The sequence below is a fragment of the Cetorhinus maximus genome, chromosome 5, assembly GCF_964194155.1.
Source record: "Cetorhinus maximus chromosome 5, sCetMax3.hap1.1, whole genome shotgun sequence".
NCBI classification, from domain to species: Eukaryota; Metazoa; Chordata; class Chondrichthyes; order Lamniformes; family Cetorhinidae; genus Cetorhinus; species Cetorhinus maximus.
The window spans coordinates 48,743,458-48,755,822 of record NC_135883.1 but is presented as its reverse complement, the minus strand read 5'-3'; the positions used below and the strand labels follow the sequence as shown (position 1 = coordinate 48,755,822).

The following is a 12,365-nucleotide window of genomic DNA, read 5'->3' as shown; positions in this document are numbered from 1 at the left end:
ATTGGGAGAGCTGTCTCACAGACTAGTCAAGCAACATCCTGACATAGTCATCCTCATGGAATCATATCTTACAGATAATTTCCCAGACACCACCCTCACCATCCTGTCCTGTCCCACCACCAGGACAGATCCAGCAGAAGTGGCTGCAAATATATAGTCAGGAGGGAGTTGTCCTGTTAGTCCTCGACAATGATTCTGGGCTCCATGGGGTCTCATGGCATCAGGTCAAACATGGGCAAGGAAACCTCCTGATGATTACCACGTACCGCTCTCCCTCAGCTGATGAATCAGTGCTCCTCCATGTTGAACATCACTTGGAGGAAGCACTGAGGATGGCAAGGGCACAGAATGTATTCTGGATGGGGGACTTCAACGTCCATCACCAAGAGTGGCTCGGTAGCACCACTCCTGACCAAGCTGGCTGAGTCCTAAAGGACATAGCTGCTAGACTGAGTCTGCGGCAGGTGGTGAGGGAACCAACAAGAGGGAAAAACAACTTGACCTCATTCTCACCAACCTGCCTGCCATAGATACATCTGTCCATGACTGTATTGGTAGGAGTGACCACCACACAGTCATTGTGGAGATGAAGTCCCTTCCTGAGGATACCCTCCATTGAGTTGTGTGGCACTACCACTCTGTTAAATGGGATAGATTTCGAGTAGAGCTAGCAACTCAAAACTGGGCATCCATGAGGCACTGTGGGCCATCAGCAGCAGCAGAATTGTACTCAAGCACTTTGTAACCTCATGGCCCGGCATATCCCTTACTCCACCATTACCATTAAGCCAGGGGATCAACCCTGGTTCAATGAAGATTGCAGGAGGGCATGCCAGGAGCAGCACCAGACGTACCTAAAAATGAGGGGTCAACCTGGTGAAGCTACAACACAGGACTACTTGCATGAAGGCAGCAAGTGATATACAGGGCTAAGTGATCCCACAACCAATGGATCAGGTCTAAGCTCTGCAGTCCTGCCACATCCAGTCGTGAATGGTGGTGGACAATTAAACAACTTACTGGAGGAGGAGGCTCCACAAGTATCCCCATCCTCAATGATGGGGGAGCCCAGCAAATCAGTGCAAAAGGCTGAAGCATTTGCAACAATCTTCAACCAGACATGCCGAGTGGATGATCCATCTTGGCCTCCTCCTGAGGAGATGCCAGTCTTGAAACAATTCAAATCACTCTACGTGATATCAAGAAACAGCTGAAGACAATGGATACTGCAAAGGCTATGGGCCCTGACAATATTCCAGCAATAGTACTGAAGACTTGTGCTCCAGAACCTGCCAGGCCCCTAGCCAAGCTGTTCCAGTACAGCTACAACACTGACATCTACCCGGCTATGTATAAAATTGCCCAGTTATGTCTCTTCCACCACAAGCAGGACAAATCTAACCTGGCCAATTACTGCCCCATCAGTCTACTCTTGATCATCAACAAAGTGATGGAAGGGGTCATCAACAAAGCTATCAATAATATAAATACTTGCTATATAAATACTGTGGCTACAATGGCAGATCAGAGGCTAGGAATCCTGTGACGAGTAACTCACCCCCTGACTCCCCAAAGCCTGTCCACCATCTACAAGGCACAAGTCAGGAGTGTGATGGAATACTCTCCACTTGCCTGAATGAGTGCAGCTCTCACAACACACAAGAAGCTTGATACCATCCAGGACAAAGCAGCCCGCTTGATTGGCAACCCATCCACAAACATTCAGTCCCTCCACCACCAACGCACAGTAACAGCAGTGTGTACCATCTATGGGATGCACTGCAGGAATTCACCAAGGCTCCTTAGACAGCACCTTCCAAACAAGGACAGCAGATAGATGGGAACACCACCACCTGGAGGTTCCCCTCCAAGTCACTCACCATCCTGACTTGGAAATATATCGCCGTTCCTTCACTGTTGCTGGGTCAAAATCCTGGAACTCCCTTCCTAACAGCACTGTGGGTGTACCTACACCACATGGACTGCAGCAGTTTAAGAAGGTAGCTCACCACCACCTTCTCAAGGGCAACTCGGGATGGGCAATAAATGCTGGTGTAGCCAGCAAAGCCCATATCCCGTGTATGAATTTTAAAAAACTTGCTCACTGAGGCCCAGTTTGGGTTTCGCCAGGGCCACTCAGCTCCTGAGCTTATTACAGCCTTAGTTCAAACATGGACAAAAGAGCTGAACTCCTGAGGTGAGAGTGACTGCCCTTGACACAAAGGCAGCATTTGACCGAGTGTGGCATCAAGGAGGCCTAGCAAAACTGGAGTCAGTGGGAATCAGGGGGAAATCTCTCCGCTGGTTAGAGTCATACCTAGCACAAAGAAAGATGGTTGTGGTTGTTGGAAATCAATCATCTCAATCCCAGGACATCACTGCAGGTGTTCCTCAGGGTAGTATCCTTGGCCCAACCATCTTCATTGCTTCATCAATGACCTTCCTTCCATCATATGGTCAGAAATGGAGATGTTCGCTGATGATTGCACAATGTTCAGCAGTTTTCATGACTCTTCAGATACTGAAGCAGTCCATGTCCAAATGCAGCAAGACCTGGACAATATCCAGGCTTGTGCTGATAAGTGGCAAGTAGGATTCGCACCGCACAAGTGCCAGACAATGACCTTCTCCAACAAAGCAGAATTTAACTATTTCCCTTTGACATTCAGTGGCATTACCATCGCTGAATCTTCCACTATCAACCTCCTGGGGGTTACCATTGACCAGAAACTGAACTGAACTAGGAAAATAAATACTGTGGCTACAAGAGCAGGTCAGAGGCTAGGAATCCTGCGGCAAGTAACTCACCTCCTGACTCCTCAAAGCCTGTCCACCATCTACACGGCACAAGTCTGGAGTGTGATGGAATAATTTCAATTTGCCTGGATGAGTGCAGCTCCAACAGCACTCGAGAAGCTCGACATCATCCAGAACAAAGCCTGCTTGACTGGAACTCTGTCTAACACCTTCAACATTCACTCCCTCTACCACCTACATACAGTAGCAGCAGTGTGTACCATTTACAAGGTGCACTGCAGCAACTCACCAAGGCTTCTTTAACAGCACCTTCCAAACCCTTGACTTCTACCACTTAGAAGAACAAGGGCAGTAGATGCATGGGAACACCACCACCTGCAAGTTCCCCTCCAAATCGCATACCATCATGAGTTTTAAAATATTTTTAAGGCAGAGCCAGATAGATTCTTGATAAACAATGGGATGAAAGGTCATTGTAGGTAGACAGGAATGTGGAGTGGAGTGCCGATCAAGCTTTGTCGTGGATGGTTTCGGGCTTCTTGAGTGTTGTGGGAGCTGCACTCATCCAGGCAAGTGGGGAGTATTCCATCATACTCATGACTTGTGCATTGTAGATGGCGGACAGGAGGTGAGTAGTTACTCACCAGAGTCAGAATTGTGCCTGTCCGCTCACTCAGAAACTGAGCTCCAGGTCATTGTCGACTCTCTCTTTGAAGCACATGAGAAAATGGATCTTTTACTAAAAACCTGGAAAAGTAAGGTCCTCTTGCAACCAGCACCCACAGCAAAGCGCCTCCTGTTGATTGCTGAGATCAACAGTGAAGTCCTGGAAAATGTGGATCAATTTCCATATCTTGGGAGCCTGCACTCGACAAAGGCAGACACAGATGATGAAATTTGTCATCACCTCCAATGTGCCTGCTCAGCCTTCGACTGAGGAAAAGAGTATTTGAGGACCAGGATCTGAAACCTGAGACTAAGGTCATGGTTTACCAGGCAGCAGTGATCTCCACACTCCAGACGCTTCAGAGACTTGGAGAATTCACAGGAGACATCTCAAAGCACTGTAATGTCAGCAATGCCTTCACAAGATTCTACAAATCTGATGGTAAGAAAGATGTTCCAATAGCAACATCCTCTTCCCAAGCCAACATGCCCAGCATCATGCAAAACCAGCTAATCACTCAAAACCAGCTCGCTGGGTAGGACATGTCGATCATATGTCTGACTCCTGAACCAGGCTCCTGAAGCAATTGCTCTACTTGGAACTCAGTCATGACAGGAGATTCCCAGGAGAAAAGGGAAATGCTTTAGGGATGTCCTCAAAGTACCCTTGAAGAGGTCAAACATGCTCATCGACTCATGGGAGACCCTGGCTTGTGACCAGCCAAAATGCAGAAGGCTCATTCGGGAAGACACATCAAGAAACTTCTTGGGAACATGCAGAGGTGAAATTGAGTCATCGGAGGGAGTGCACAAACCTCCAAACAACTTATCTGCTCGGCCCTCCAAACACCACCTGCCGCACATGTGGCAGAGTCTGCAGATCACGCATTGGACTTATCAGCCATCTCAGAACCCATTGAACCAGAGTGGAAGCAAGTTATCCTCAATCCCGAGAGTCTGCCTAATCAAAAAAGTTAGCCCACACAGAATTCCCAGCTTCTCACCTGCTCATATAGCCACAGTATTTATATGGCTGGTCCAATTAAGTTTCTGATCAATGATAACACCCAGGATTTTGAAGGTACATCTGTGCCCGATGAGAAAAATTAATAATCAGTCACATAAAAACATAGAAAAATAGGAGCAGGGATAGGTTATTCGGCCCTTTGAGCCTGCTCCACCATTCAATATGATCATGGCTGATCCTCTATCACAATGCCATTCTCCCGCTCTCTCCCCATACCCCTTGATGCCTTTAGAGTCCAGAAATCTATCTAATTCCTTCTTAAATATATTCAGTGACTTGGCCTCCACAGCTTTCTGTGGTAGAGAATTCCACAGGTTCATCACTCTCTGAGTGAAGAAGCTTCTCCTCATCTCAGTCCTAACTGGCCTACCCATACCCTGAGACTGTGACCCCTTGTTCTAGACCCCCCAGCCAGAGGAAACGTCATCCCTGCATCCAGTCTGTCCGTCCCTGACAAAATTTTATATGTTTCAGTGAGATCCCCTCTCATTCTTCTAAACTTCAGTGAATACAGACCTAGTTGGCCCAATTACTCCTTATGTGACAATCCTGCCATCCCAGGAATCAGTTTGCTGAACCGTTATTGCACTTCCTCTATGGCAAGTATATCATGATTCTTGATCATTATCCTGCTGGAAAGTGAGATGGGATCTGGATGGGATCTGGACAATTTAACAATCCTCCAGCAGATGGTGCTACACAGCAGGGTTTATGCAATGATACAGCACAGAAGGAGGCCATTTGACCCATTGTATTTTTGGTGGTTCTTTGGTCAAGTTATTCAACTTTCCTGCTCTTTCACAATAACATTGTACAATTTTTCCTTCAAATATTTATCTAATTTCTCTTTTGAAAGTTATTACGGAATCTATTTCCATCACTCTTTCTGGCAGAGAATTCCAAATCATAACAACTTGCAGTGTAAATAGGATCAGAGTAGGGAAATATGATAAAAAGACAAAACTAAAGGTTCTTTATCTGAATGCAGACAACATTTGTAATAAGATGGATGAATTAATGGTACAAATAGAAGTAAATGAATATGTTATGACAGCTATTATAGAGACATGGTTGCAAGGTGACCAAGGCTGGGGACTGAAGGGCATTGGACATTTCAGAAGCACAGGAAGAAAGAAAAAGGAGGTGGGGTGGCTCTGTTAATAAAGGATGAGCTCAGTACAGGAGTGAGAAATGATCTTGGTCAGGGGGAGTAGTCCCTAGCTCCCCTAACAGTAACTACACTGTAGGGCAGAAAAATAATGGAGCTTTGTAAGAAAGTACTGCAATAATCATGGGTGGCTTTAATTTTCATATAGATTGGAAAAATAAAATTTGCAAATGTAACATTGAGGATGAGTTCACAGAGTGTATTCATGACTGTTTCTTAAATAGTTTGTGGAACCAACCAGAGAACAGACTATTTTAAATCTGGTAATTATGTAATGAGATGGAATTAATTAATTACCTCGTAGTAAAGGACCCTCTTGGGAAGAGCAACCATAGCATTATGAAATTTCACATTCAGTTTGAGGGTGAGAAACTTGAGTCTACAACCAGTGTCTTAAACTTAAAGACAGTTATAAAGGTACAAAGACAGACTTGGCTGAAGTATCCCAGGAAAATAGATTAAAAGGACAAGCAGCGACAGACATTTAAGAAGGTATTTCATATTTCTCAACAAAGATATATTCCATTGAGAAAAAAACTCTCTATGAGAAGGATGAGCCATCCATGGCTAACTAAGGAAGTTAAGGGTGGTATCAATTTGAAAGAAAAAGGCATACAATACTACAAAGATTAGTGGTGAAGATAGGGCAGAAGATTGGGAAAATGATAGAAACCAGCAAAGGATGACTAAAAAAAGGATGGAGAAAATAGATTCTGCAAGTAAACCAGCAAGAATTATAAAACAGACAGTAAGAGCTTCCACAAGTGCTTAAAGAGGAAGGGAATAGCTAAAGTGGTTCCTTAGAGGATGAGATTGGAAAATTTATAATGGGAAACAAGTAATTGGCAGAGACTTTGAACAAGTATTTTGTATCTGTCTTCACAATTGAAGGTATTAACAGCATCCAAATAATAGGAGAAAATCAATGGGTAATAGGGAGGGAGGAACTTAAAACAACCATTGCCACTAGAGGAAAAGTACTAAGTAAACAAATAGGACGAAAGGCTGACAAGTCCCCGGGACCTGATAGACTGCATTCTGTGGTCTTAAAAAGAAATGGCTGCAGAGATTGTGATGCATTGGTTGAAATCTTACAAAAATTTCTCTAGATTCTGGAAAGATCCCAATGGATTGGAAAACCACAAATGTGACACAGGTATTCAAGAAACGGATACAGGAAGCAGGAAACCATAGGCCAGTTAGCCCAACATCTGTCATTGGGAAAATGCTGAAATCCATTATTAAGGAATTAGTAGCAAGACATTTGGAAAATCAAAATACAATTAAGCGGAGTCAACATGGTTTTATGAAGTAAGAGTTCTTTGAAGATTTAATGAGCAGGGTGGATAAAGGGGAACCAGTAGATGTAGTGTATTTGTATTTCCAAAAGGCATTTGATAAGGTGCCACGTAAAAGATTACTGCACAAGATACAAGCTTTTGGTGTTGGGGGTGATATATTAGCATGGATGGAGGTTAACTAACAGAAAACAGAGAGTTGTGATGAATGGGTCATTTTCGTGTTGGCAGACTGTAACCAGTGGAGTGCCACAGGGATCAGTGCTGAGGTCTGAACTATTGACAATCTGTATTAATGACTTGGATGAAGGGACCAACTGTATTGTAGCAAAATTTGCTGATGATACATAGATAGGTGAGAGAGCAAGTTGTGAGGAAGGTAGGAAGAGTCTGTAAAGGGATATTGATAGGTTAAGTGAATGGGCAAAAAATTGGCAGATTGAATATAAAGTGGGAAAACGCTTAGATTGTCCACTTAAGCAGGAAGAATAAAAAAGCAAAATATTATTCAATGGAGAGAGATTACAGAGGCATCTGGGTGTCCTTGTATATGAATCCCAAAGGGTTAATATGCAGGTACAGCAATTAATTTGAAAGGCAAATGGAATGTTGGGCTTTATTGCAAGAGGTTTGGAGTATACAAGCAGGGAAGTCTTGTTACAACTGTACCAGGGCTTTGGTGAGACCACATTTATGTGTGACTGTGTACAGTTTTGGTCTCCTTATTTAAGGAGGGACATACTTGCTTTGGAGGCTGTTCAGAGAAGGTTCATTAGGTTGATTGCTTGGATGAAGGGGGTTGTCTTATGAGGAAAGATTGAGCAGGTTGGACCCATACTAATTGGAGTTTATAAGAATGAGAGATGATCTTATTGAAACATAAAACTCTGAGGGAGCTTGACAGGATAGATGCTGACAGGATGTTTCCTATTGTAGGGGTATCTAGAACTAGGGGCCATAGTTTCAAAATAAGAGGTCTCCCATTTAAAATGGAGATGAGGAGGGATTTCTTCTCTCAGAGGGTTCTTAACCTTTGGAATTCTCTACCTCAGAGAGCAGTGGAGGCTGGGTCAATGAATATATTCAAGGCTGAGTTACTTGGATTCTTGAACTACATGGAGTCAAAGATTATGGGAAGCAGATGGGATCAGCCATGATCTTAATGAATGGTGGAGCAGGTTCGTGGAGTTGAATGGCCTAATCCTGCTTATATTTCTTATGTTAATATATATATATATAAAACAACCCACATCTCACTTCTGGTTCTGTTATGACACAGCTTAAACCTGTATCCTTTGATTAGCGATCCTTTGACCACAGTTTCTTCCTATTTACTCTGAAAAAACCCTTCATGATTTTGAACACCTCTATCAAATCTCCTCTGAGACCTCTCTGCTCTAAGGAGAGCAACCCCAACTTTTTCTGTGGAGACATAACCAACATCTTGCATCCCTGGTACCATTCTAGTAAATCTCTGCACATCCCCTAAGTAGTTGACATCCTTCCGAAAGTGTGGTGCCCAGAATTGAACACTGTACTCCAGCCTGACCAGTGATTTATAATGGATTAGCATCATTTCCTTGCTTTTGTATTCTGCCTCTACAATAAAGCCAAGAATCCCACATGTTATTGTTTTAATACACTTCTCAACCCTGTCCTGCCACCTTCAAGGATTCATGTACATACACCCCCAGGGCTTTCTGTTTCTGCACCCCATTTAATATTGTGCGTCAAGAGGTATGGGGAGAGCATGGGAGTATGGCATTGAGATAGAGGATCAGCCATCATTGAATGGCGAAGCAGGCTCGAAGTGTGGAGTGACTTATTCCTATTTTCTATGTTTCTATTTAATTTATAATAAAAAACACAGAAAATGCTGGAGACATTTAGCAGGTCAGGTGGAGAGAGAAACAGAGTTAAACTTTCACGTCAATGATCTTTAGTCAGGACCATTTAGTTTATATTGTCTTTCCTCATTCTTCCTACCAAAATATATATCATTTCACACTACTCTGTGTTAAATTTCATTGCCATGTGTTGGTCCATTTCACCAGTCTGTCTTTGCCCTCCTGAAGTCTGTTACTATCTTCCTCATTACTTAGTACAATTCTGAGTTCTGTATCATCGACAGCTTTGAAATTGTATCCTGTATACCATGTCCAGGCCATGATAGGTATCAAAAAGAGCACTAGTCTTAATACTGATCCTGGGATACACAGTGCATATCTTACTCTAGCATGAAAAATAATAATTCACTGCTACTGTCTGGTTTTTAGCCCTCAGCTAATTTTGTATCCATGCTGCCACTGTCCCTTTAATCCCATGGGGTTTAACTTTGCTAACAAATCTATTTTGTGCTACTTTACCAAATGCCCTTTAAAAGTCCATAAATACATCAACTGCATCACCTCTCTCCATTACCTCACCAAAGGACTCAATCAAGTTAGTCAAGAACGATTTGCCTTTAACAAGTCCATGCTCACTTTTATTTATTAGCCCATACTTTTCCCAAGTGACAATTCGTTTTGGCCTTGATTATTGTCTCTAAATGTTTTACCACCACTAACATGTGGTGCATGTGAAACACTGGGTCACCCTGGAAATGGTTTCCCATTTAATATTGTGCATCAAGAGGTATGGGGAGCTTTTCTCCAGCAGCTTCTCTCTCTATCTAAAAGGACATGGTTAATTTTCTCTTCCTGGCTTATTCACTTCACTATGCTCATTTATCAGATTACAGTTGATGGATGTAAAGATTCTTATGAATGTGGTCACAAATGTCTATGTTAGAGATTGACAGTGTTTAAAATCCTTTTTCTTCAGGATGGTGTGAAATGTCACATGTACACAAGAGGCAATTACAGAGGCATCTAGTGTCTGCATGGCCCAGAGCACTGAGATTCCGATTGCTTCAAAGAGTCAAAGAGCAATACAGATCATTAATAGCATAAAATGGGTGCTGACATTATTCTGTCATTAAATTCATTCAAATTCTATGTTGTTTTGATAAATAAACAAACAGATGGGACAAATGCTTGAAGGGGAGAAATTTTGCATGGGGAAAGCTGGGGAATGGGACTAATTGGATGGTTCTTTCAAAGAGCCAGCACAGGCATGATGGGCTGAATGTGCTGTATGACTCTAGGATTCAACTGTTTTTGAGTTATTTTACAGAAGCATTTTAATCGTACAGACCCTAATATAAAATTCTGGACAATTGTGTCAGAATATATGGTGAATTAGAATGCCAAAGTTACCAAGCAATTATATATGGAAAAGCTAATTGCATTGCTTAATGCAATGTCCTTTAAGCATCTTCATCACTAAGCATCTCCCATTCCCCATCTTATTTTATATTTAAAAAAAGTAAAATCTTTATCTTGGAAGTGGAAACAAACGCACGCATTCGACAAGTGGCTGGCAGGTATTCGAGTTCAAAATGAGACCTTGAGGTATAGTTCAGGAATCAGTTGCTTTCCATAGTTAATGAGCTGGATGTGACTGTATCTGATCATCATTGTAATTCCCTTTCGTCTGATCCAGTTTGATCTCCAGTGGATGATCATTCATTGCGACCCTCAGCGGGCACGCCGCGAAACTTGCTCTGAACTTCCTGCCCGAGATTTGGTAAGAAAGTTGGATCTGTTATTCTCAAAATTTACTTTTAAAAATTGGATGTTATTTTACAGGATTACAAACTCCTTAATCTCTCTAACTCAATGTGCTGCTCAGGAATAGTCTAATAAATCTAACTTTATAAACAGCATGATTAGAGACGGATGGGTGAAGTTTTTGGGGATTATAGGAAGGTAGTTTGAGGATATTAACCCGGGGGCTCCGCCCAATGTCTGCCAAAACCTCCAATCACAGAGCCGGACAGCGGAATATTAATAGGTGAAGTTTTTGGGGATTATAGGAAGGTAGTTTGTGGATATTAACCTGGGGGCTCCGCCCAGTGTCTGCCAAAACCTCCAATCATAGAGCCGGACAGCCGAATATTAATAAACAGGAGATCTAATTGCTACGCAAGTGCCTTAGTCGGGGACAGCGAGGGGGGATATTCTTGGGGGACCGAACAGTTAACTAAGAGGAGAGAAAGGACAAGAGACAAATAATCTGGACATTGAGTAACCATGGCGAGCTGTAACGGGCAATGTGGACTCTTGTACCTAGTGGTTTTTCTACAGATAGTGCGTCTCAGTTTAACTCAAGTAAGTGGATATTAATTTTAACCTTGCTATCTAATTATTTAAAGATTGGCGGATACTGATTGCAGCTACCGTGTCCATATTTTATGAAAGGATTACTTTTGCATCAAAATGTTCTAACTAAAATTGTTAAAAACAAAAAGCATTTACATGGAAGCGTTTGATACACTGCCACTTTTCTAACCCAGTGTAAGCATTATGCCATATGATTAGAAGTGGGTGACAAGCCCCTGCACCATTTCTACCTTTACCTGGAGATTCACACACCCCAACAGCAATACTGGGCCATTATCATGAAGTACAAAGTGTAGCACACAGGGAAATCACCCTGGAGGTCGCCTTGTAGTAAGATGATTCTACCTGTGAACTTGCATCGATTAAAAGAAACTATTTTGGGGGAGTGGGGGGGGGGGGGGGGGTGGAAATGAAGCCCTGAGACAGTGCCAGCTCGTTTCCTGGATGGCTTAGAGGACATAATGGTTTCAATGGGTTGACCATTTCCCTGTTGGTGATGGTTTTCCAGTCAGCTGCCTGTTCGAGGGGAACGGAACTGGAGTTTAGAAATGTTAAGGTTGGCGGATGGGGTAGAAAGAATCAGCGGCGAGGACACTCTTTGAAAGGTGCCGATGGTTAAAACTGCATTCTGCTCTATATAGACCCTTTGATCTTTGTCACACTCTGAATTTTCAGCACATGAATTGTGCAAATATTGAATGTTATTTTAGGCAGTGGAAAATCGCTTTTACTAAATAAAATTTTAATCTCCACTAGCACAGGGTATCAATCTCCACTAACACAGGGGGTCAATCTCCACTAACATAGGCGGTCAATTCCACTAACACAGGGGGTCAATCTCCACTAACACAGGGGGGTCAATCTCCACTAACACAGGGGGTCAATCTCCACTAACACAGGGGGTCAATCTCCACTAACACAGGGGGTCAATCTCCACTAACACAGGGGGTCAATCTCCACTAACACAGGGGGTTAATCTCCACTAACACAGGGGTCAATCTCCACTAACACAGGGGGTTAATCTCCACTAATATAGGCGGTCAATTTCCACTAACACAGGGGGTCAATCTCCACTAACACAGGGGGTTAATCTCCACTAACACGGGGTTTGGGAAGTTAAGAGCTGGAATGGGAGTAGTAAAGAGTATAAAATTATTGAAACAGTTTTGCTTTTTGGGTGTGTGGGAATATCCTCAAAATTAAGAATTATTAAAGAACTGGAATGG

At 42.9% G+C, this 12,365-nt stretch overlaps 2 protein-coding genes across 2 annotated transcripts in view; both read left to right on the top strand.

Moving 5' to 3' along the window:
• Positions 1 to 10,654, top strand: part of LOC144681106 (collagen alpha-1(IX) chain-like) — a 68,561-nt gene extending 57,907 nt beyond the window's left edge. The window contains exons 6-7 of the mRNA XM_078542838.1: positions 10,419 to 10,543; positions 10,649 to 10,654. Of these exons, the coding sequence (XP_078398964.1) occupies positions 10,419 to 10,543; positions 10,649 to 10,654 (131 nt within the window). The remainder of the gene's footprint in view (positions 1 to 10,418; positions 10,544 to 10,648) is intronic.
• A 395-nt stretch (positions 10,655 to 11,049) lies between these two features.
• The window catches only part of col9a1b (collagen, type IX, alpha 1b), a 133,078-nt gene continuing 131,762 nt past the window's right edge, over positions 11,050 to 12,365 (top strand). The window contains exon 1 of the mRNA XM_078542837.1: positions 11,050 to 11,127. Coding sequence (XP_078398963.1) covers positions 11,050 to 11,127 — 78 coding nt within the window. The remainder of the gene's footprint in view (positions 11,128 to 12,365) is intronic.